The sequence below is a fragment of the Petaurus breviceps genome, unplaced genomic scaffold (assembly GCF_028583685.1).
Source record: "Petaurus breviceps papuanus isolate PSGF00001 unplaced genomic scaffold, PetGlider_PUasm1.0 91023, whole genome shotgun sequence".
Taxonomy (NCBI): Eukaryota; Metazoa; Chordata; class Mammalia; order Diprotodontia; family Petauridae; genus Petaurus; species Petaurus breviceps.
The window spans coordinates 4062162-4086670 of record NW_027187398.1 but is presented as its reverse complement, the minus strand read 5'-3'; the positions used below and the strand labels follow the sequence as shown (position 1 = coordinate 4086670).

The window sequence follows — 24509 nt, the reverse complement described above, 5'->3', positions numbered from 1 at the left end:
GAGGGATCCATGATTTTTAAAAGAAAAAGGTTACAAACTCCTGCATTGGGTCCTGATGCTTTGGGCAGTGCAGCACTACCAGCCTCCTCCTTCCTGCCTTCACGGCAGAGTGGGAGCTTTGAGGTAGAAACTCCCCAGAGAAGCCTAGGTGTCCGATGTCTGCCCTGGGCAGACAGAGAGCCAAGGTGCTCTCTCTGGGGAAGCAGGGTTTGCTTTATGCATCCTAGAACAGAAGTGCTCACACTGACTCTGGGAACCATTATACCAGGCTCATGTCTGTGGCTGGCTGCGGCATTGCTGGTCAGGCTGCACTCACGGACTCTGGGGAGGCAGCTGTCCTCTCGGCCTCCACAGTAATTATGGGCTTTCTCCCCTACACCTTGCTGCTGTGCCCTTCTCTGCCTCAGGGCTACTGGATGTGTATGGCTTTGAGTGTTTCCCCAACAACAACCTGGAGCAGCTATGCATTAACTATGCCAACGAGAAGCTGCAGCAGCATTTTGTGGCTCACTACCTGCGGGCCCAGCAAGTATGGAGCTGACGGGGGAGGGGGAGGAATGAGGGGGGCGGGGGAGTGGTGCAGGAAGGTGCAGGGAAGGGGTGCAGGGAGGGCAGCTGACCTGGGGCTCTGCAGCTCTGGGCCCCTCACTGTCTGCTGGGTACAGAGCCATGGGCAGGGGTGGGGGAGCGGTGCAGGGAGGGCAGCTGGCCTGTGGCGTTAACTGTCTCTGTGCTCCTGACTGCTGCCTCCTTCAGTGCCCAAGTTTGACTGGGCCTGTTCCCTGTGGGCTAGAGCACAAGGCAGCCTGTGCAGAAGCTCAGGCCATTTCTGCTCCCCTCCCCAGGCTCACCCCCAGCCCTGCTTTTCTTTTGCACCAGGAGGAATATGCTGCTGAGGGGCTGGAGTGGTCCTTCATCAGCTACCAGGACAACCAGAGCTGCCTGGACCTGATTGAAGGGAGCCCTCTCAGCATCTGTTCCCTCATAAATGAGGTGAGAAGGAAAGGGGATGATGGTCACTGTGCTGGGGGAGCACTTGAGCTCAGAAGCTTTGAGCCTCAGTGGGCCAAATGAAGTAGGCATCCACACTAAATCCAGTATTGTAAGGCCCAGGGTGAGGGTGGGGAGGAGGTGCTGCTCAGGGGGGAGCTTTGTTGTCTGTCAGCAGTGGGGTTGGCTCAGGACCAGCTGCTGCACTTATGAGAGAGATGAAGGAAGGAAAGAAAGTTGGTTAAAAATCATAGAAGGTAATGGCACAATGTCAATGTAAAGTGTCCTTGTTCTTACTGGGGCCCTTATTCTCCTCACTGACCCAGCCCTGTTGTCTGTGTGCAGGAATGTCGTCTCAACAGGCTATCCAATGCCATCCAGCTCCAGACCCGAATTGAGAATGCCCTGTCCAGCAATGCCAGCCTGAGCCGAAACAAGTTCAGCAAAGACCCCAACTTTATCATTGCCCACTATGCTGGCCCTGTGCAGTATCAGATTGAGGGCATGGTAGAGAAAAATAAGGTCAGCAAACAGCAAGGGAAACCTGGATATTTCGGGCACAGGGCAGAGAGGGTGGATTTCTCATCTGTTTGGAGGGGAGAGGGCAGCTTCTTCCCTGGAAGAAACGGAATGAGTGGCCTGAGACTGTGCATGCTCTGCCCTATTGGAGGGGGGGGGGGGGTTGAGGGTGCAGGGGAGGCTCCTGCAGCAAGATTTCAGAAGGTGTGGCTTGTGGACTCAACTCTGTCTTGTTGACAGGGATAATAAGAGTACTCAGAGTAGTGACCTTTACATAGAACTTTTGTCTTTGTTTGTTTTGCTTTTGGAGGGCAATTGGGGTTAAGTGACTTGCCCATGGTCACACTGCTAGTATTTGTGTTAAGTGGCTGAGGCCGGATTTGAGGTCCTCCTGACTTCAGGGCCGGTGCTCTATTCACTGCACCACCCAGCCGCCCCTACATAGAACTTTTTGCAGAGGGTTTTCACAAATGCCCACTGGTGAAAGGGATCTCTGAGGCCATCCTTAGGTCTGTTCTGCAGATCCCTAAAGGGTACTTATTCAGGCTTCCTTACATGGGGACATTTGGTAAAAGGCCACTCCAGCCTCCCTTAGCTGCCTGTCCTAATTCCCAGAGGTTCCACCCACTCCCCTTGGTCCTGTCCTCTGGGCCAAGCAGAGCACATCTAATGTGCCTTTTATACACTTAGCAGAAGCTGTCTTGTGCCCATCCGAGCCTTCTCTTCCCAGGCCAGTCATCCCTAGTTCCTCATCTGGCACACTCTCTAGTCAGCCTACTCTGGTTGCTTTCCAGTTTGTCAACATCTTTCCTAAAATATGGGCCCCAGAACTGAATCAGGTTAGTTAGTTTGCATTTATTAAGTGCCTGCTCTGTGCCAGACACTGCCCTGGGCTCAGGACAAATGTGAAACAGGCTGGTCCCTCCAGGAACTAACATTCATTCCAGGGTGATGAGGTGTACACATAGAGAGAGGAGAGGTATGGGTTAATTTGGGGAGGCTCAGGAAAGTCCTTGTGGAGATGTCCAGAACTGCACAAAGAGGTGGTCGGAAGCTGGAAGAAAGGGGTTACACCTGGGAAGCCAGCATATGTGCAGTAATCCAGCCTGAAGCTGACAGAGATGCAGAGAGAAGCTGTGCTAAGGAAAATGAACAGTCTAGGAGCCAGCCAGTGCTCTGAACAGGGGGTCTGCAGGGCAGTCGGAGCTCCAGTAATTGGGGACCAACCAGGCTTGCCTGCAGGAACCAAGATAACTCTGTGCTAGGCATCAGCAAGGAGAGGTCAAGAGTGCTATACAGGGCGCCTGAGAACAGTCTAATACCACTAGGACCTGCCAGAACCACTCCAGGGGAAAGAATCTAATCCTGATTAGGGACTTACTGTATAAGGAAAAGACAAATGCTAGTCAAGGCTGGACCACAGGAGACCACCAGGAGGTTGAGGCCTAAATCAGGGAGTAAGGCAGAGGGTGGGGTCTAATAACCAACCCTCCCACCCCACCCCCCACCCCCGAGCCCTAAACTGGATCAACTGCAGTGTTGGCATCCAGGCTTACAGGACCTAACAAGGCCTAACTCACTTTAATGAGGGCACAACATCTGGAGGCTGGAAGTATGAACAAACAGAAGGAAATGAAAAAATAGTCCAGAGGTAAACTCCAAAGAAGAGAGTAGCCTCTATAATAAGAGATTCTGAGAAAAAGCATGACTTGGTCACTAGAACTACAAGTGGCTGAAAGAAATGAAGCAAGGGATTAAAAAGAGAGGAAACACCAGACTTCGCTGTGAAGAGATCAATGGTATCTTTGGGGAAAGCAGTTACAATTGAGTGAAGTTGGAAGTTAGACTGCAGAGAGTTAAGGGCTGAGAGGAGAGGAAGTAAGTAGATGATTGAGAGCATAGTCTTGAGAAAGGTGATTCAGGCACATATTGAAGGACGGGCCTTGGCAAGAAGGACCACCTCAAAGGATGTTGATGGCAAAGAATTTTGAGATGAAAAGGAAAAGAAGTGCACCCACAACTCATCAAAGGGTCTCAGTTTTCTCAGTAAGAGGCAGGGGCCTCCATTGAAATAAGGGGAAGGTGAGATGAGCTTGAGGAGAGAGATTAGGAATGATTTTTGTGGGGAATGAGCTAAGGAATCAAGTAGGGAGAAATAAAAGGACTGCTTTGCTGCAGTGAAAGAGGACCCAGTTGAAGCTGGATAATGTGAATCTGTAGTGTTAGCATGGTTGTGTGCCTTCTAGCTCTAGTGGACAACACATGAGTAGAAATGGATGGGGGGTGTGGTAGGAGTAATTTGAGATTAGGTTTGGGAAAACATGATCAGCAATAACACAAGGGGACAAGAGATTCAAGAGTAGATAGAGATGGTGTGGAGTCCAGCTGGTTAACCATCAGCTCCAGACTGGGAGGACTTAGGAAATGCTTGTAGGGATGGAGGGATTGGAAGAAGAACGAGAGAGGTTTTAGAATAGGTCTAGAAGGGGGAAGGCATAGGGAGAGCTGTGTTCAGATAAATGCTTTTTAGTTTTGATCATAAAAGTAAAACTCTTTTAGGTGACGGCTGCCTTTGTGTGTGGCTGACACGGCCTTAAGTTGTGGGACCAACAGAGGAGCTCGAGGAACTTGTATTCTTCGGAGTATAAAGGAGTATCCAATGAACATTTGAGATGCCCCTAGAGCAGGAGTTGGGGAGGAGAGTTAGGTACTGAATTGCTTGAGAAACAAACTCCAGGCATCAGCCACAGTTCTCTAGATTGGGGCATACATTTAGATAGAGTGAGGCTGCTGGCATAGGGAGAATCTGGAAGAGGAGCTAGGGGGCAGGGCATATTCTGAGTTCCCCTCCAAGATCAGTGTAATAGAGGGGTGAGGGCAGAACGAGAGGATGGCAAGGTACCATGGGGGCCACAGCAGGTGAGGAGGGGGAAGCCAGGACCTGTGAGAGCCCGATGATGGAAGGGGGCAGAGGACAAAATGAAAGCAAGTTTGTTAGATACGGAATAGGAATTCCAAAGGGCACAATGAGGGAGAAAATAGAATTGGAGAGGTGAGTTTCAAAAGGAGGAGGATGAAAGAATGGAAATTGGCAGTGAGGGTACTTCTAGGCAGCTAGGAATTTATTATCATAGAGTCTGGGAAAGTTTCAGGTGGTAGGGGTTTGTCAAATTTAAGTCAACAAGTATTTAACTGCTTACTATGTGCCAGGTGCTGTGCTAAGCATTGGGAATACCAATACAAGCAAAAAGATAGTCCCCGCCCTCAAGGAACTTATTATTCTAATGGGAAAAGACAAGAAGACAATACCTAAAAGGAAGGTGGAGTGGAGAGGGGGAGAAGAGTGGTGGGAAAAGTCCAGGAAAGTCAGGATATGTGGCTGGCCAGAGAAGCCGAAGAAGGGGGAAGCTCCGCTAGAGATGGCATGTGATGAGAATGCTATTTCCCAGATGTGGTCTGAGCTAGACAAAGTACAATGGGACTTTCACACCACTAACTTATCTCCTGGTCCCTAGAAATCCTCCAGTGACCTAGACAAGCATGGATTTTGGCCCTGCAGGGTCTCTGTTTTTCTTCCAGTTGTTACTTGCTTTAAAACTGACTTCTTTTTAGGCCCTTCTCTGGGCCTTGGGGTCCTGGGGTTGAATTAGATGGCCTCTTGAGGTCCCTGTGATCTCCAGCATTGTTCAGAAGGCTGGGGGGGAGGATGGTCATCCTTGGCCATCAGTTCCTTATGCTTCCCCCACAGGATCCAGTTCCACCAGAGCTGACTCGACTCCTGCAGCATTCCCAGGACTCTCTGCTCCAGAAACTCTTTCCTTCCCAAGAAAAGGAACTAAATGACCTTATGGGCCAGAGCAGAGCCCCTGTGATTACTGTGGTCTCCAAGTTCAAGGTAGGTCTGGTGGAGCTTAAAGGGTTCCATGCCTCCTGGTAATACCAAGGTCTTGGAACATTCCTGGGCTCCCATCTTCATCTCACTTTCCCAGATACTCCAGGACAACTAGCTAGTTATTTACTGAGCAGAGCTCCATGGTGTCCTAGCCACTGCCTGGAGTTGGGTGGGATTTGAGGAAAGAAGGGAAGAGAAAACCCCCTTCCCCTCTAGAAGTAATGGTCTCCTTGGGAGAGGAAGGACAAAAACAACTCTTGATACTTATGAAGCAAATAGAAGGGAATGTTGTAAATCTGAACTACCCATTGAGTTGGAAGGGGACATAAATATCAGAGAAAGAAAAACAGCTTGGAGGTGGGGGATAGAGAGGGAGGGGAAGAGCATAGCAGAGGAACAACTTTGGCAGCAGGGTAGGGAGGAGAGGGACCTGGAGCAAAGGGATGGGTGGGTGGGGGGGCAGCAGAGGAGCAACTGGGGAGCAGAGAGGGAGGAGAGAGACACAAAGCAGCAGAGCAGGATGTGGGGGGAGGGAGGCAGAGAGTTTGGCTTGTCCTGAAGCATCCCAGGAATAAAACCATCATGCCGTAGTTGCTTGCTCTTTTGGCCATGCCTAGCAGCTCTTTGGAGGGTTGGACTCAAAGTACCTCAAGGGTAGTGAGGGGCAGAGAACCAAGAGGGAAATGAGGGCAGCTGCTGGTGCCCTATCCAGCCGCCCTTTCTCTCTCCCTTCACCTGGTGTCTCCACAGAGCTCCCTGGAGCAGCTCATGCAGGTCCTGCACAGCACCACACCCCATTACATTCGCTGCATCAAGCCCAACAGCCAAGGCCATGCCCAGAGGTTCCAGACAAAAGAGGTGATTGTGACTGTAGGGAGCTCTGCCCTCCTCCTCGTCCTTCCTCCTCCTCTTCTTCCTCCCTCCTCCCTGCTTCTGTTCTTCCTCTGCCCCCCCAGTCTGACATATGCCTTGCAGGTCCTGAGCCAGCTTGAAGCCTGTGGCATTGTGGAGACTGTTCACATCAGTGCTGCTGGCTTTCCTATCAGGTGAGTTCAAACCAACACCAAATACTTAGCGCCCACTCTGTATGAGATAAGTATATAAAAGATGACCCAGTCCTCACCCTCAAGCCACTAGTGTTCTTCAGCGTACAGTCAGGTACATGTCATGTACCCAGATGAGTGTAAAGCTGGTCTGTGTGACTGAGCCAAAGAGATGTTGAGAGTGCTTTAGGAAAACAAGTTAGAAGAGCACACCTTCCAGCTGGGGAAGCATCAGGGAAGGCTTCACAGAGGTGACACCTGAGCTGAGCCCCAAGGAAGTGCTGTAACCATAGCTAGTCTTAACTATTATCTCCATTTTCAAAGGAAGACACTGAGGCTCTAAGACTTTTTTCAATCATTGCTCCAGTCAAAACTTTTCAAGCCATATGCCCCTCAAATACATGTGTACTTATAAATTACATGCTTTTATTCCTGTATTAATAATCACATGCATTATAAAATATATACAAAAACTGCAAATAAAAAAGGAAAATAAAGATGGAAACATTTTGAAAATTGTATTTTATTAACAATACAAAAATATTTTTGTTCACTAAAATAATAAAAGATATTTTTAGTTGACAGCATTGTTATTGAAAATGCTTTTTAAAAAAAACTTGGTTACACTTCATGCAACAGTATTTCAGAGATTCCGTTCTTTGTTCCTTTTCATTTTATTTTGATACTTGGTTCTAATGGCCATTGTAAAGGAAAAGGTATCTTACAAAGATCCATGGATCCAGATAAGAAAAGTGCATTATTAGCTATGCTATCGACTTCTTTTTGACCCCATCTACCAATTATGCAAAGGTTTTTGTTGAAAATGAGTTAGTAAATTTCCACATTCACTGATGTCAAAAATTGTTCCTGAAAAATAGTAAGTTCTACATTTTGACATTTTAAACATGGATTCAGGACCCACTGTAGCTCTTCATTTGGAAGATTTGTAAAACTGATTAGGAAAATAGCGTTTCTGGGTTTGTGTGAAAATAGGAACTTTTATAAGTAATATACTTATAGAAGTTTTCAGCAGGCCAGAGAGGAGAGAGTAGCTAGGAGGAGAGGGTGATGGACTGACAGTGTCAAAGTCTGCCAAAAGGCCAAGGAGGAGGAGAATTGAAAGGAGACCATTAGGTCTTGGGTACATTAAGAGATTCTTGATCTCTTTAGAGAAAGTCTCAGTTGAGGGTGGACCCCAAGGATGAAGGTGGCTGAGAGCCTAGGAGACTGCAAGATTGGTGGTACTCCTGAGGAAAATAGTGAATTTACTAAGAGGTTTGGAGATTATGTAATGAATTCCCAAGGTTCAGATCAAAATCCATCTGTAGGCCTACTCATCCTTTGGAAAACTGGCCACTGAGTGGGGAGGCATGGGTTGCCTGACTCACTTGTCAGCCCCAGAGCACAGTTCACCTGCTGGGGTAACTGCGGCAGCCACAATGTGAACTGTGGGATGGGGGGCGGGAGGATGGGGGGTAGAAGGAGAATTTTCCCTATACACAAAGCCAGCAATTGAGGAGAGTGGGGAGGTATTGAGCCATAATGGTTGAAGGAGGGGTCAAGCCCATGATTGGCTGAAAGGGTATTGAGCTGAGTGGGATGTTTCCTCTTTCCACCTGATTGGGGTCCACACCTGTTGGGGTCAGGTCTTTGTAGACTGCTGCTCTAAGATCACACAGCTAATAAGTGCTTGAAGGATGGATTGTAAACCCTGGGTCACATATCCTGATTCCATGGTCAGCATCTCCCAGCGGTATTTTGGCAGCTCTGGGATGTATGGATTGAAAAGAAGCTAGAGGTTTGGAGGTCAGTTAGGATCCTATTGCAGTAGTCCAGGAGAGAGGAGATGAGGGCCTGAACTAGGGTGGTGGCCAGGAGAATGGCAAAGATGCTGTGAGGGTGGTCATTAAGACTTGGCAGGTGATTTAGGGGGAGTGAAGGAGAGGAAGAGTTAAGAGACATTGAGGTTTCTAGGGACCCCACTCCCACCTAACACTTAAGCCCTGGCCTCTACTTTAAACCCCTCTGTTGAGAGAATTTGTGGCAATTCACAGGATCAGGAGGGGGGTGTGGGAGAGGGGAGGAGTTAGGGAACCACAATGATATTTACACGAACTTGTTGCTGAGGTAAAACCCTGGGAATCCGGGGCAACCCAGAGAGATGGAGAGGGCAGGGCTGGTAGGGGGGGAAGCCCTGGGCATGAGAAGGGCTTTAGGAAAAGAAGCATGTCCACAGCAGTTCAAAGCTAAGAGCAGACTGGATCACCCAGAGGCCACTGAAGTGCATTACCAGTCAGCCTTCTTGTTATGAGCAGATGGGGTAGAGCAGAACTTCTCATAGTTACATATACATGCCTAAGTGCCAACGTGAGGGTATGGGAGTATCATGAGGGTTAAACAAAGAACCTGTTGGCAGCCTTAAGGCCAGAACATCCCTGATTTCCCATTCCCCACAATAGGCAGCAGCAGCCCCAGCAGTGTCTGGTTTTGCTTACAAGCATTCCTCTCTTCTGAAATCCTGTAATTCCCTCTAAGCCTTTTGGGAGGAGTGTTTAAGCAGAGGCTGAATGCTGGCCATTCATAGGTGACATAGAGAAGATTCACAGTTTTGCTGGTGGTTGGCCTAGCTAGTGTGTGGTCCCCTTCACTGCTCATAGGAGTAGAGTACGAATTCTCACTAATCAGAAATCCCACAAAATGACTGATGTGGTTTCCCTTTGGTTCTCAGGGTCTCTTTTCAAAGCTTCCTTGAACGGTACAACCTGCTGAGAGAGTCCCACCCACTCCAGCCCAGACCCTCCTCCAGCCCAGCCCACCCACTCCAGCCCAGCTCTTTGCCCACAAAGGAGCACTCAGGTGAGTGCTGGGGGAACCTGGAGCCATGTCCCACTTCAGTCTCCACAGGACCCTGAGACCAACTGCAGCTCTGGCACTGAGACCACATCTCCACCAGGGCTAGTAATAATGGGGTGATTTGCTCCTTACCCCTTTTAGGTAGTTGGCCCATGCCCACTTCTGGGTTCAGTGACTCTTCTGAGACTGCTGGAGCCCTCTTTTTGCTAGGGATGTGGGTCACCAAACTTAAGGTTTTTCTCTTGTCATCTTTCAAAGGTTTATATTACTCTCCTTGCTTTTTTTTTTCTCTCTCTCTCTCTCCTTTCCTTTCTCCATAGTCTGCCTTCCTGTTCTGTCTCTCTTGCCAAAACCCCATTCTGGCCATTAGTTTTAAAGGATCTTCCTGCTGCCGCCTCTGCCTCTCCTCCACGGCTTCTCCCTTTGCCACTCTGTCTCCAAAGAGGCGATGGTGTTAAGTGCGGTCAGACTGATCAGGTAATTAACTCTCTGTCTCCCTCTGAGTCAGTCTTGGGTGAATTAGGCCAGTCAGGCCCTACCCAAAGTACTATAATTTCTAGTGCATCTATCTTCCAGTCTGTGCAGGGGGTGGAGAAGCTGCAGGGGCAGAAATATTGGGTTTGCTCAGCTTCTGTTCCATTTGTGTGATGGTGCTCTTGGCCCACAACTCGGCTGAGTTGGCTGGGATTCTTGGGTAGAATGGCACTGCTCAGTGGCAGTCTTGGGTCCAAACACTTTACAAGCCTGACTTGTAAGAGAGAACATGGTTGTGGCTGGAGATGGCCAGGTACCTTGGGCAAGCCAACAAAGAGTGAGGTCAGCAGAATGCAGAGACAGCTGTGGCTGGAGAGACTCCGAGCAGCCAGGGCCCTACCCCTGCTGCCTTCCTGCCTTTCTGTTCAGAAAATGGAGTCTTGTGTCCTGTGTGGATCCTCCCCAAAACCAGTACTCTTAACCTTGTGGACATGGATGGAGTCTCTGTTACTGCTGGACTGAACTAGGCTGATCTAGGTTTCTGTCTCTTGGTCTTCAGGACAGCAGCCAACCCCAGAGAAGGATGCCATGCTTCAATCTCTCGTTAGGGACATTCTTCTGACTCTACCCCCAACAGTGGCTACTCTCAGAGACCACCTAGAGGCCAGGCAGGCTCCCAGCCCAATCCACTGCGGCAGAACCAAGGTTTTCATGACTGACTCTGTGGTAAGTACTTTCCCCTGCAGCTCTATGGGCAGAGGATGAGGGGCAGCTGCAAAAATGAGGAATGAAAAAGGAGTGGGGAGAAAGCAGGAGAGAAGGACTAAGAGAAGTCCGGGAATCCCTCCAGTTTTTAAATGGGCCTCTTCCCCCTAAAGCAGTAAGACACAGCTTCCTTAGTCATTTTTCCCCTTTCTTATTCTCACATAAATGCATAGCCCTAGCACCAAAAGGATTACACATGTGTGTGCATGTACACACACAAACAAGCACACACACGCTATTTCGTAATCCAGTATAAAGACATCAAGTCAGCAAGTCAGTGCAGTCGGTGGTGCAGTACCTGCCATATGCCAAAGTAATATAGAGGCCGCCAGTCTAGTTGGGGAGGAATAATTTATATCCGTGCAGCAATGACCAATATAAGACAACATGAAATCAAACACCCTTTGTGTGGTTGGTTCAGCATTGAAGGAATAATTCCATACACATTGGGATAGTTTGGTGGGGACATGGGTGCACACACACAGGACAGCACCTTCCTGAAGTTGTCCCAACAAAGAGAGATGTTGACATCTGCATTTTGTTGAAAGGAGGGGACAATGGGTGTAAAAAAGTATGTGTTAGGGCTGGTTTTACTGAAATGGTTTGTTTTGTTTATTTAAATCTTGGTAGGTCAGAGGTTTACTGGGAAATGAAGGTGATATTAAAACAGGCATCAATAAAACAAAAAGCAAGAAAGGCTGCTCCCTTTCTTGATAACCTTTTGTTCTGACACAATCACTTCCTAAAAAAGTCACCATCCCATTGTATCTTCCCATAAAAAAGTTAAAACAAAATGGCTTGATTATGACTGACATCAAATGTGTGCAACTCATTTTTCACTCTTATAGTTTACCTTTTTTAAATATTGTGCTTGAGTTATTGTGGGAAGTTTTTGAATTTCCATTTTGGAAATTTTGAACCATTTTGAATTGTCCATTTGAAATGGACCATTTCCCAATATACCTTTCCCCTCCTGTAATAAAGAAAACCAGTAGAGCAAAATCAACCACAGTTGCCATGTCTGATTGTGTTTGGCATCTGCAGCCCCCTCATTTAAGCTGAATTCAGTTGCCTTTTGAGATTTTTTTTTATTGTAGTTTGTTGTATATATTGTTCATCTGGCCTTGCTTTTCTCTTTTTTGGAGGCAGTTAAGGTTAAGTGACTTAACCGACATCACACAGCTAGGAAGTGTCTGAGGCTGGATTTGAATTTGGGTCCTCCCAACGTCCAGGGCCAATGCTGTATCCACTGTGCCACCCAAATGCCCAGTCCTACTTTTTTCACTCTGTATCAATTCATGCAATTTTCCCACAAGCCTCTGAATTTCTTATTCATCTACATCACAATAATCATATTCCTTAATTTACTGGACCTCTAACCCATCGGGAGCAAGCATTGGCCATTATGAGTAGGGCTGCTTTTTAATGTATATATCATCATGTTCATTGTTGTCTTCACTATCACTTCATGCAAGTTTTCCCATGTATCCTAATTCTTCATATTCACTGTTCCTTATGGCATGATGACATTCCATTCCATTCATCTGTCTTAGTCAACTATTTCTTTTATGGGGCACATAAATTCTTTTTCTAGCTTTTTGCTTTTACAAATGGCTGTGTCTTCTAGGGTTTTCCCCTTGCTGCAACCAATTTAAAAAAGGTCCAGATTTAGCCAGCCACTTTAGCAGTATCTCTCTAGGATCCCACCTCTTTGATAGGCTGGCTACATTTTTACATAAGATTGAAAACTGAAAAAGCCCTTACAGGGTAAGATAACAAATTAGAGGGAGTATGGAAGAAATTACCTCTTAAATATGTGTAGGGGAACACTTTGTGACCAAAATGGAGGAGACAGATGATAAAATGGACAATTTTGATTACCTAAAACTAAAAAGGTTTTTGTACAAAGCCAATGCAGCTACAGTTAAAAGAAAGTAGATTTGAGAGAAAAATTTTTGCTGCCTGTTTCTCTGATTAAGGGTCTCATTTCCTAGATATATAAGGAACTGAATCAAATTTTAAGAAAAAGTACCATTGCCTAGCTGATAAATGGTCAAAGTATATGAAAGTCAGTTTTCTAAGATGAAAAAACCCTTAATTTTCTTGTCTAACTGTGAGTTGTACTCCCTCTAATCAGGATAGAAACCTTGGCCTTCCTTACAGTCTCTCCCTCCTCCTGTCCCCACAGCTGGAGCTGCTAGAACACCGTCGAGTGCAAACCCTGAATAAGTGTGCTAGATGCATCCAGTTCTGTTGGCGACGGCACCAGCACAGAAAGATGGAGAAGCAGAAACAGGCAGCCACTCTTCTACAAGCAGGTAGGGCCCAGCAGCTGGGATGGGGCCTGGATCAGTGTTCAGGGTGGCCTTTCCAGGGAACCAACTTCCATGGGAGTCTTTAGCCAGAGCTGCTGCCAGTAGTTGTGGGTAAAAAGTCAGATATTCCTCCTGCAATGAGTCTCATCATTATGCATTTAATGATTTCAATTCAGCTATATAAAGCTCTTACTTACTATATAGTAAGTACTTTACAAATGCTCCTCATTCATTCATTCATAAGAGAAAATCAGCAGGACACAAGAGAGGTTAAGGACCCCTGGTTTAAAGTACAGGGATCCCAAGACAACTCTGAAGGACTTAATGATGAACAATGATATCCATCCCTAGAGAAAGTGGTGTCTGAATACAGTTTGAAGCATACTTTTTTTAAACTATTTTTCTTCAATTTTTTTCTTGTTTGTTTTGCATGACTATGCACATATAACCCCATACTGAATTGCTTGCCTTCTCGATGTGGGGGAGGAAGGGGGAGAAGTTGTCTTTAAAAACAAATGTTAATTGTTTTAACATGTAACTGGGGAAAAATAAAATTCTAAATAGAAGTGGTAGATTCCCAACCACCACTTGTAGAGTAAAAAAAAAGTGCAGGGATCCCCACTGAAGAAAGTCTAAGCACCACTGCTCCATGGACACAGCCACCTCGAGTCCTTGACAGGAGTGTAGAATGTGCTCTTTTCATTATCGACCCTGTCCATCTACATTTAGGTTAGGCAGCTTCAGAGGAGTCTGATCTGGATTCCTTGGTCCACAGACCAGATCTCCCAGAAGCCTTGGCATGTTCTTTCCCTTTATGGATGACAAACTCATAGATTTAGAGCCAGATAAGGTCTCAGAGGCCAACTAGGCCAACCCCTCTCATTCTGCAGATAAAAACTGAGACCCAAGAGAGTTTGTGATTTACCCAGTCACATAGGTAGGTATCAGAGGTGGGATTTGAACCCAGGACCACTGCACCCTGCTACAACCCACCCCCAGACAACTATTTGTAGGTACCTGAGGCATCAAGTATAAGATTTACTGGTAAGGTACTATCACAACAGAAGCAAGCCTTGACAAATAGCAACTTCAGGAGATAGTGAACAGCCCTTTATTTCCTTCCTCTTGTTTGTGACCAAATCCACTAGCTACCCGCTCCTGGCTGACACGGAAAAGAATCCAAAGGCTGCATACTGCTGCGACCTCCATCAAGCGTGCCTGGCGGAAATGGAGGGTAAGTACTCTCCCCTGTGCCCAGCCTTGCCCATCACTCTGGAAGAGGAGTTCTGGTTGGTTCCTGGGGCCTTTCACAGGCCCTTTGGATGTACATCATCCAGTGTTTTTTCTCCGAGGCCACCATGTGAAATCCTGTTTTAGAGATGGAAAAGAACTTTGGGGATTACCTCATCCACTCTTCCTCATTTTACAAACGAGGAAACTGGGGTGGGGGGGAGGAGAGAGGGGGAAGAAGGCCACATACTTTGTGGCAGGTGAAGAGCTACATCTCTAGTGTCCTGACTCCCAGACAGCCCAGTATACTGACGCACCCCTAACCCCATGAAGAGTGGCCTAACTTTCCACTTTCCTAACTCCACCCAAAGATTTGATCGTGGATATTGGAATGATTTGCTAAATGATATACTAGAAGATAGTAGCAGGCAGGAGAAGGGCCTGTGATGGTAAAAGGCTTCTTGTGTGGGTGTTCTTTGAAGGCCAAAATGGATTCCCTAGTATCTGTAGAACTGGATGATTTGGAAGAAAACTGCTTCACCAAAGTGCCTTACTCTCCACTCCCCACCACACTGCCATGGCCCTCACGTGAGACCATCCAACTCTGGCCCCTGGGACTCGTGCTGTCAAATGCACCTGTGGGTGTAATCGGGATGCGGAGGAACCTGTCCCTACAGGCCTGTTTGCAAATTCCTTGTCACAGCAGCACCTACAAGGTGGAGGCCACCCAGCATGACCAGGCTGGCATCACCTCCATCAGAGCACTGCCCCAGGTAAGGAAGAGCTCTCTACTAAACAGACAGGAGAGGAGCAGATTCCATCCCATGACCACCCTGGGGCAGTGGGTACTACTGCTAAGGTTAAAAGCATTGCTAATAACAATAATAATTAACATGTGTATGACCCTGTGAGTTGTGCAGAGCATTTGATTACATTACCTACTCCAGCAGGTAAGTGCTATTATTATCCCAGTCTTACAGATAAGCAAACTGGGGCTGAGGTTAAGTGACTTGCCCAAGGTCACACAGCTAATAAGGGTCTGAAACAGGTTTCAAACTCAATTCCTAACTCTGAGACCAGCACTCTAGCCACTGAGCCATAATGCTTCTGGATAGGCTCACTCTCTGGACACAGAGCACACAACAAATTCCAGGAACCCGTTAGGAGAGAACTAAAGAAATTATATGCCAGGACAAGGGATTGTTTTTCCTTAAAGGAGAAATGCCTATTTGTAGCATTTCACCTAATACAGGTTTGATTCCTTTCCAGATCTACAGCTGAGAATTTACACAAAGTCTCTAACTCCAGCTGTTTGGGGTTTTTTGGTAAACTGTTCAGTACTCCCCTAATACATCCCCAGTTCTCAATAACTATTTACTAATGTGCCTACTGTGAAAAGGGAAATAATCCTTGTGTTCAGGGAGCTTACATTCTAGAAGTATATAAAAAATAGACGTAGGGTAGTTTGTTGGTTGGTTAAATTAATGGGGGAGAAGGCCCTGGTACCTGGGAGGATCAGGAAAGCAGCCCTCATGTAGAAGGTAGCGCTAACTGCTTCCCTACCCCATTTTCCACTTTATTAAGGGTTGTGGAAAGCACAAATGTTTTCATTATCAAAGTGAAATATCTTCATGTAAAAATACTACCTTCTCCCCCACACACAGAAAAATTAGTAAGAATAAAATATACAGAAGCACAGCTTGTGAATCCCAACTGTCCTTTCCTGTCTTGGGCAGATGGCTGGAATATGACTTTTGTCAGGTTATACTAGCCTGGCAAAATGAATCTGAGCTTTCATTTACTTGTTAAGACTAATGAGGTAAAATAGGAGAGAATAGTCATTTAATTTTTCTTGCTACTTTGACTAGAGTGAGTTGGCAGAACTCCAGGGCCTGTTTACAAGGGTGTGAAAATATAAAGGGGGAGGGGGGGAGAGGATTGTCTTCTATACATCCTTTGGGATGTGGTACAGAAGGTTTAGGACTGGAACGTGGGTGGTCTGGGCCTGTGTTCTTCCAGGGAATAGAACCAAGTGACATTTAATTGTCTCCCTAGGGCTCCATCAGGTTTCATTGCAAGAAGTCCCCCTTGCTCTACGCCAACATCAGTCCTGAGCCACAAAACTACAACATCACTGGCTTTAATCAAATCCTGCTGGACAGACACAGACTGATTCCAGTGTGATGTTCTTTTTGCCTTGGCACCTGCCCAGCCTCTGAGGCAGGGCAAGTCTCCGTGCACTGCACTTTGTTTCCTCTGGGACTCGGCCTTTGTGAAACACAGTATTCTAATCCCTTCCAGGGACCTTGATTATACCTCCCTCTGAGCCTAGCTTTTAAGCTGCCCTGGCAGTGATGAGGGCCTTGGGCAGTTTGGCCTTCAGGCTCATACTTCCCAGGCACAGTGCAGCAGGATTCATAAGGACTGGGGCTATCCCTACCTCCTTAAGCCTACAATGCTTATGTATGTCCTTTACTCCTGTTGAGTCAAGTTAGAACTTGGCCACTCAGCTCTGCAAATCGTGCTGGGTGAAGGTGGTGGGAATGTGGCCTAAATCAGGGCAAGACTTATTACTTGATAAAGTCTAAATAATAGTCTTATGTTGACACTATTTAAAGTTACTTCAAATGATTAGCTTGTCCTATACCAAAGATCTGGGGAAAATGAAAACAGCTTGCACTAAAATCAATAACTGTCCATTTTATTTAAAAGGCATTACTAATTGCATCCAGGAACAAGCTGGGCCAAGCTGATGATGTTTTTAACTCAGATGTGTAGGAGAGGAAAACTTTGCCAAACCCCTCTTCTAGGTTTTGATGTGTACCATGAACAAATAAAACTTTCTACAGAACTAGTCTACTATTAAATAGTCTTTCTTTTCCACCAAATAAGTTACCTCTTTTGGGCTTCAGCACACTGTGTTCACTGGCAAGATGAAAAGTAGAGGCTGGAGAGTCCCAGGTCAGCTGGGACTAGAGCCAGCTGAGCCCCTACCCTAGGGACATCTCTGTCCATCAGGTCCTGAAGCAGCCTGTGATCCAGCCTCCACTCTAACCCCAAGTGATGGGACCGACCTCTGGTTTCCTCTTTCCAAAATGCTGCCCAGTTTCTTCTCCATGTTTGCAGGAGCTCATAGCAAGTACAATTCACCCCTCTACATCCAAAGTGTTTTCTTTCTCAGGAGAGTCAACAATTCCAAGACAGCAGTCAGCAAACTCCACAAATAAGGGCTCTTGCATATGGCTTTTCATGAGGGTCTCTTTGTCTTCTGCCTGGTCAATGCTGACCAGCAACTGTCGGAGGTGGGGATTAGTCAGTAAGTTCCTTAATTCCTTAGAGTCCCCTTGAAAAACAGACCAGAATGAACGTCAAAGAAAAACACAATAGAGTTGCAAGCACTACCCCATCCATTGGAATCTCAAGGATTCAAATGTAAGAAAATACGCAGTTTTTACTAGGAATAAAGTTTTAATCACACATGGCTACCACCTGGCCTCCTGTCCCCTATTACAACATTCACATAGAAGTTGAAACCAGATGTCCCAAGATTAACCATCAATATCAGAAGCAACATCCACAAGACAAAAATTAAAACATCAAGACTAATGGGATAATTTTAAAGTAAGGATCTTGTTTTCAGTGTCTGTAAAAAAATAAAAGGTAATTTTTTTAATAAAAAAATTTTTTAAAGCACCTGGGTATCAAGCAAAAAAAATTTTTAAAGTTGTTCTCTATCACAACTTCTACCATTTCAGCAGCCAATTCTCACTCCTTTTTTGGCATTTAGCAAGTATTATTTAGCAAGCAATTATTATTGCAGATATAGCCCTTTTCAATCTCCAGAAAAAACAGTCTTTTCTCAGTGCTGGGGCCAGGTGTGCCCAAGCAGGCTTAACAACTTACAAGACCTTACACACCTTACAAATTACTTCATTTCCAAGGCCTCCTTACAGTTGTGAGGTAAGGAAGAAAGGAAGGTAACACTATGTGACAGTTGCTGGGGGTGAAGGTACTTGGTCATTATTACTGAAGTGAAGGAGTTGGACTTCCTCCAACATTATCCTGCCTCACCAAACCCACAAACGCTAAATGTGAATAGAAACTTGTTATCTTTAGGGCAGGACTGAATCTGAATGCTTGTGTTCCACTGGCTAAGGGGAGAGATGGGGGACCGGGGAGGTGGTATAGAACTTTTAAGTCTGATTTGGAATTTATTGCTGTGAACCAGTACCCCATGTTAAAAATAAACTAGAGAGAATGTGTGAGAGAACAAAGGGGGAGGGGTAGTATCCTCACTGATGTTTTTTTTTTTTTGCTTTTTTTGAGGGGGGAGGATAGGGCAATTGGGATTAAGTGACTTGCCCAAGGTCACACAGCAGCCAGATTTGAACTCAGATCCTCCTTACTCCAGGGCCAGTGCTCTATTCACTGCACCACCACCTAGCCACCCCACTCACTGATTTTTTGGGGGAGGGGGAACCCACAGGTGTTTGAGATATATGCTAAGCATTATAATTTACGATTCACTGAACTAAATTGGGTTCTGACACGCCTAGCATACACTTGCTTAATAAACCAAGGTCTTCGTCCCTTTAGTGATCATAGAAATTCAGGGAGACATACACTTGAATGTCACAAGTATATTCTGCCAGGATCACTGATCACAGAGCCAGAAGGGACCTCAGAGGCCATCTAGATGTTCTAACGCCGTCACTTCACAGATGAGGTACCTGAGATCAGATTTAGTAATTCATCCAATGTCACACAAATAGGCAGTGTCCATTCCAATGTACTACGGAAAGTCATTTCTCACTGGGAGCTACTCTGGCAATATATTTTGGAAATTTCTCAGGAAGCCACAGGGTCTGTATGTAATTATAACAAACAGTTGCTTTTTACAAGAGAGCTATAAAGAGGAGCCTAATTAAGCAATCTGTCAATAATTGTTCTGTGTTCATAGATATTAGTCATGCTTTGGCTTAACACATGCAAACATCTATGCTATAGGCCCATCAGATTACAAAACCACACACAAGATTATTGTGATATATGACATGGACTTACCCAGATCCTTCAGCTTCTGAATAGAGACTCTGTCCTTTTCATCATCACTGTCCAGAATATCAGCCACTGACCAATCATTACCTAAGAACAAACATGTTTGTTATTTGTTCAGTTTTCCCCCCAGATAAACAGATGGAAACATTCAAAGCCACTTGCAATTATCAAAAGAAGGTTCCTGCAAAGAATAGTGGAACTCAGAGGACGTAGGTTCAAATCCTACCTCTGATAGCTACTACCCGTACAATCTCACAATCAACTCCCTGGGCCTTAGTTTTCTCAAAAGCAAATTAAACAATATTAGTTTAATGGCCTCTGAGGTCCATTGCAGCTCTAACTCTATGATCCTATGACTCCAAGGGGGCTCATGGACAGTGAACAAACATTACAAATCTATGAACCCAAAGTACTCAGCCTCATGAAGTTCTATGGGTGGAAGGTATCTTGTGACATTCAAGCGTATTTCTCCCTGAATTTCTACTCAAATCCAGCTCCATCCCCACCAACAGTCATATTTTGGATACTATTCCCAGCAATTCTTAAAAAGAGGAAGAAAGAAAATTTTAAGCTAACATTACTGCATTCCAGCCAACAACATCAGTATATATTTACTGAGTCAGCAATGCAACATATTCAACAGATAAACATTTCTCAAGTATAGGTATAAGTCGCTATGCTAGAAGTTGGAGGGATGAGAAAAGTCTTTGCCTTCTAGGAACTTACAATCCAAACAGATAGATAGAACAATTCAATGAATGCAAGGTAAAGTGTGAAAAGAGCAAAGGAATATGCAAATGTATGCCCTCAGGAAATTCTGAGGAGGAAGAAGGGAATACCCAGCTTAGAGGATCAGGACAAATTTCCTAGAGGGACAACCTAGCAAGAACGCCCACCCTACGATTCCTGCTATCCTCCTGGGAGAGGCCTGAACTTTGTGTGTCCCACTGAAGCACTTATAACATTGAGCTCCAGGTGTGTTCTGTAGGTGCTCAATAAACACTTAATTGAACTCTCCATCTTTATGTCTGCCACCTGTGTCAAGTGAAACCTGAAATAACTGAGGGAAAAGAGTTCAAGCTTCTGAGCATATCAGTTTAGTAAGCAATGCATGCCAGGTACACAACAAATTAATCAGAACCAGGCGTCCTCAGCTTTGGCACTTGATCCCATATATAGGAGGAGACAATTTTTTGTGCAATAAAGCAAACAATAGGATATAAACCAAGATACGAGATTAGTATTCTGACTTCTAATTGGAGGAAAGATTAGGGGCTTTTCAAGTTGGGAGGGGGAAAGCAAACAGGTGTAATTCCCCAAAATCAGAAAAAAAATGTCCCATTCCCCCCTCCCCACAAATGTCTGGATTCAATCAAGGGAATAAAGAAACAGTAACCGACTGACCGGTATTGGGTCAGTTTTCAGACAAGACATGAGTTGCTTGAGATGAATAATTGCAAGAAAACTCCCTACATCAATCTTTGAATCTGACTGGGTTTCTGGTCAGCATGACAGGTCCTTACTTAAGGGTTCTAAGCAACAAGTAGAGGTGTAAGGGGCGGCCAGGTGGCTCAGCGAGTAAGAGCACCGGCTCCAGTGTTGGGACGACCTGGAGACCGAATCCCGGGCTCAGACACTCAGCACCACACCCAGAAATAACTGGCCGTGTAACCTTGAGCAAGTTACTTAACCCCAATTGCTTAATAATAAGAAGAAAAAAAAACAAGTAGAGGTGTGGTCCAGCCTCCTAGCCATGCAGGGCTTGCTTCAAACAATGCAATAAAGTTTTCTCACAATTCCCATAACTAAACAAAACTTTCTCACTAAACATAAATTGGACTAGACCCCAATAACTAAAGAGAAAAGATACTAAGCTAGAACTAGAATTGGGTCACAGACTAGTATGGTTCACTTAGTTCCCACAATTCTCTCACAACCCCTTGCTTTGGGCACAGGGCATCTAATATACCATGGGACCCTTCATCAATTCCTTAACTGAAAGGGAAGAAAAATGTCAGCCAATCTTCACTCTCTGAAACCCCTGAATCCATCACTACCCAGGACCTTTGGCCAAACCTTACCAATTCTGAACCCTTGGGAATTACTCTCAACTGATTTCTCCAGGCCCAGATAGCTGAATGGACACAGTCCCGTATCTAGGCCAGGGCATCTCCACTACTAATACTCTTTATCCTGCTACCATCTACTATATGACTACTACAATAAGTCTACCAAACCTCTCTCCTCAAACACCCCCCCAAACCCTTTATCCTTTTCTTTCCCAGCAGGTGACCTTACTACCTACTACTTAAAACATCAGATGTGAGCTTCCTCAACTCCTCTCCTCTATCTGAATATTTTTCTGCCCTTTTCTGCTTTCCACAGCATTTCAGAATTAAAGTTTTCTCTCATACTTTTGAAAACTATGTTGACCAATGATCCTGATCCCATCTCATCCTACAGCCTTGTCTCTCTCAATTCTCTGTCCTGCCTTCATTCCCCTCTGAATAAAAGCAAATTCAGGTCTCCATTATTCTATTGCAAAAGCCTCCTATTTGGTCTCCCCTCCCCATGTCTCACCCCATGCTATTCCATCCACCACCAAAGTGGTTTTCCTAAAGCATAGATCTATGTCACTCCCCCCCCTCAAATTCTTGTAGCCCCCTAGTACTTCCAGGATCACATATCAGGTCCTCTAGCTGGAATTAGAGTTCTTCATAACTTGGCTCCTTTCTATGTCTCTAGTTTTTTTTTTACACATTTCTTGTCTTCTCTAAAGCCCAGGTACAGGTCTGCTTCCTCACACTGGATGCTCCTGATCCAGTCTGTGCACTGCCTGAAAAGTTTTCCCTGCCACAAAAACGTGGCACAATTTTATCTTATAAATGCTTGTTATTCTCTCCTCTACTTACTCTTTTTATCTTCTTCCTGTCAAATTTTCCCTTGAGTCCTTAAGCCTTCCAGTTGTACCATTCCAAAAAAATCACTCACCTTTGTCCTCCAAGATCTTTATTTTCATGAGATGTGTATCTGAGTCTCCATTTTTCACAACAGGAGAGGGTTTGGAGACGCATTGCTCTGGAAAAATTAAAAACACCAAAGTCTCTTTACAAAGAAGGCAAACCCCATGAAAGCATGAGCCTGGATGGCTTGAAGGAGAAGGAAAAAGAACAGAAAGGGAATGAACGACAGCCTTCACTTATTTACAGTTCAAAACGAGAGAGGCAGCAAAAGACACTGATTCTGTGATTTTGGGACAATGAGGAAAGGAAGGAAAGAAATAAGGAAGGCAGAAAAGGGACAGAGATGGAATAAAGAATGGGGAAAAAAAGCTACAGACAGGATGAAAGAATAGCGAAGAAGAAAGTCTAAGGGGACAGGAGAGAATGGAAGATACAGGGCGAGAAGGGAAGAGAGACAGGAGAGGGGAGGGATGACGAAGGAGACTTCACAGGAGATGATGGGAGAGGGAAAGGCGGGAGCGGAGAGGGTGGAGGGAACAGGAATGGGCAGACAGAGCAGGGGAGGAATTAAGGAAAAGAAGCGACCTGAGATAACGGCGAGGGCCAGAGAAAGAATAGGAGAGGAACAGGGTGGGGGCGGGGCTGCAGGGCGAGGTCACGGGGTCTGCTGGGGGGTCGCACCCCTCCCTACCTTTATGCTTCTTGTAGCAGGGCACTGAGCAGCTGCAAGAGAACCAGGGAGAGGCAGGTTAGGGAGGGAGGGAGGGCGCCTCTTCCTCCGCGTGAGCTCCTCTGGGGATAGGACCCGGCACTGCCGCCGCCTCCCCCGAACCACCCAGGTCCCTGCCCACAACCCACGAGGGCCTCCCCACTCCTCTCCCCTCTCCCCAACGAGACCTCGAGACCTCACGTACTAAGGGACGCGGCAGGCGGGACAGCGGTACTTTGGAGCCTCTTCGCACACGGTACACACACCTGGCATTCCTCGCGAAGCCATAGCCGCCGCCGGGATTCGGCCGCAAACGCGTGCCGGACTTCCGCGCCACGCCCCCCAAGGTGTGTATATCGCGAGAGAACCCGGAAGTGCGTGATCTGTTTCTTCCATATTCTCCAATCCGGGCGCAGACAAGGCCAGAGCTAGCCCAAACGAATCGATGCCCGCTACATCCACCTAATAGACCCAGATAGTATAGCTCCAAGTATTCGATCTTGCACGGGGGTGGGCCGGGTAGAAGGAAATTCGATCACGTGGTTCTTTAGAAGACCTCAAGGTGGCCCAGTGAGTAAAGTTCCGGCCCTGGAGTCAGGAGTCCCCAAGTTCGGTTCCGACTTCAGACGCTTAACACCCACACACACAAAAAAAAACTAGCCTTGTAACCTTGGGCAAGTTACTTAACCCCAACTGCCCTCCAAAAAGGCAAAAAAAAAGTACGCAAATCCCTCCGGAGTTTTGTGGATCACTGAGAGACCTAATAGGTTTCGTAGGATCTTGAGATGGGCTATAGGGAAGGTCATTAAGTATCTATTAAGTGCCTACAGTGTGCCGGGCATTGTGCTAAGAGCTGGGGACATAAAGAAAAACAAAAGAAAACCTGCCCTTCAAGGAGCTCACGGTCTAATGGAAGCCGGAAAGGGGGGAAGGGCTAGGGTACCTGGCCCCAGGGCATGATTGAAGGGAGCGAAATGAGGTGACTGCCCTGGACCCCCTCCCTCCTTAAATGGAGAAACTGGGAGGTCTCCTATGTTCACCCTTCACCTCCTCCAGTCAGAGAGGGGTGTCCCAAGGACACGGGGTACCAAGACGGTGTTTCACAGCTGTAATCATCTGACTGGATGATGAGTTTCTGGAGAGCGTTGTGGAAGGATCATTTCTAAAATGAAGAGTTGGATTAAATTTCTAAGGTCCCTTCCATCTCTTAAATCCTATGATCTAGATTTTTCCAAAAGCACATACTTTGAAAGAACACAGCCAAGGGATCAGGGCAGCTCTAAGCTTCCTCCCCTCGTCTTTGGTGGAAGAGCATCCTTGGACTAGGTTCAAGGATGATTTATATATTCATTTCATATGTCTTTACACGAGACTGAGTTTTGTCTCTCCCTCTCCAATCAATCAATAAGCATTTATTAAGTATTCACTATGTGCCCAGTGCTGTACTTGGGATACAAAAAGAAATAAAATACTGCCCCTGCCCTCAAGGAGCTTACAATCTAAGGGAGAGCCGTGCAAACAAATATATACATGATTAGACCTGTGCTATAAGAAAATCACTTTAATGACTTAGTGACTGAATGGAGGATGGATTAGACTGGGGAAAGGCTTGAGGAAGGCAAACCCACAAGTCATCTATTGCAATAATTGAGGGGAGCTGATGAGGGGCAACACTAGAATGGTGGTAGTGTCAGAGAA

General features: G+C 46.0%; 2 protein-coding genes across 4 annotated transcripts in view; one reads left to right on the top strand and one right to left on the bottom strand.

The window, feature by feature from the left end:
- MYO19 (myosin XIX) overlaps positions 1-16935 on the top strand; it is a 40531-nt gene extending 23596 nt beyond the window's left edge. For 2 of the 3 annotated variants that reach the window (XM_069078130.1, XM_069078131.1), the window contains exons 14-25: positions 408-529; positions 880-993; positions 1336-1512; positions 5258-5404; positions 6152-6259; positions 6377-6447; positions 9173-9300; positions 10331-10497; positions 12725-12854; positions 14000-14085; positions 14564-14854; positions 16137-16935. In XM_069078130.1, coding sequence (XP_068934231.1) covers positions 408-529; positions 880-993; positions 1336-1512; positions 5258-5404; positions 6152-6259; positions 6377-6447; positions 9173-9300; positions 10331-10497; positions 12725-12854; positions 14000-14085; positions 14564-14854; positions 16137-16265 — 1670 coding nt within the window. In that variant the 3' untranslated portion in view covers positions 16266-16935. Of the gene's footprint in view, positions 1-407; positions 530-879; positions 994-1335; positions 1513-5257; positions 5405-6151; positions 6260-6376; positions 6448-9172; positions 9301-9617; positions 9775-10330; positions 10498-12724; positions 12855-13999; positions 14086-14563; positions 14855-16136 lie in introns of those variants that run through there. The other variant, XR_011166442.1, reaches the window with a different exon arrangement.
- ZNHIT3 (zinc finger HIT-type containing 3) lies at positions 16762-23222 on the bottom strand. The gene is made up of 5 exons (XM_069078142.1): positions 23017-23222; positions 22794-22825; positions 22131-22217; positions 19146-19226; positions 16762-17424 (listed from the first exon to the last, which is right to left on the bottom strand). Exons 1-5 carry the CDS (start codon positions 23205-23207, stop codon positions 17228-17230), a joined length of 588 nt encoding a protein of 195 aa, XP_068934243.1. The 5' UTR covers positions 23208-23222; the 3' UTR covers positions 16762-17227.
- Between the last annotated feature and the right edge of the window lie 1287 nt (positions 23223-24509).

What these genes read in the sequence shown, in the direction of transcription:
- ZNHIT3 (XM_069078142.1), bottom strand. Translation starts at nt 23,207, where the DNA reads ATGGAAGAAACAGATCACGCACTTCCGGGTTCTCTCGCGATATACACA. An exon ending in CTGCTACAAGAAGCATAAAG is followed by an intron (nt 22,218 to 22,793) that starts GTAGGGAGGGGT and finishes TAATTTTTCCAG; the next exon opens with AGCAATGCGTCTCCAAACCC. An exon ending in AAAGATCTTGGAGGACAAAG is followed by an intron (nt 19,227 to 22,130) that starts GTGAGTGATTTT and finishes GTTTGTTCTTAG; the next exon opens with GTAATGATTGGTCAGTGGCT.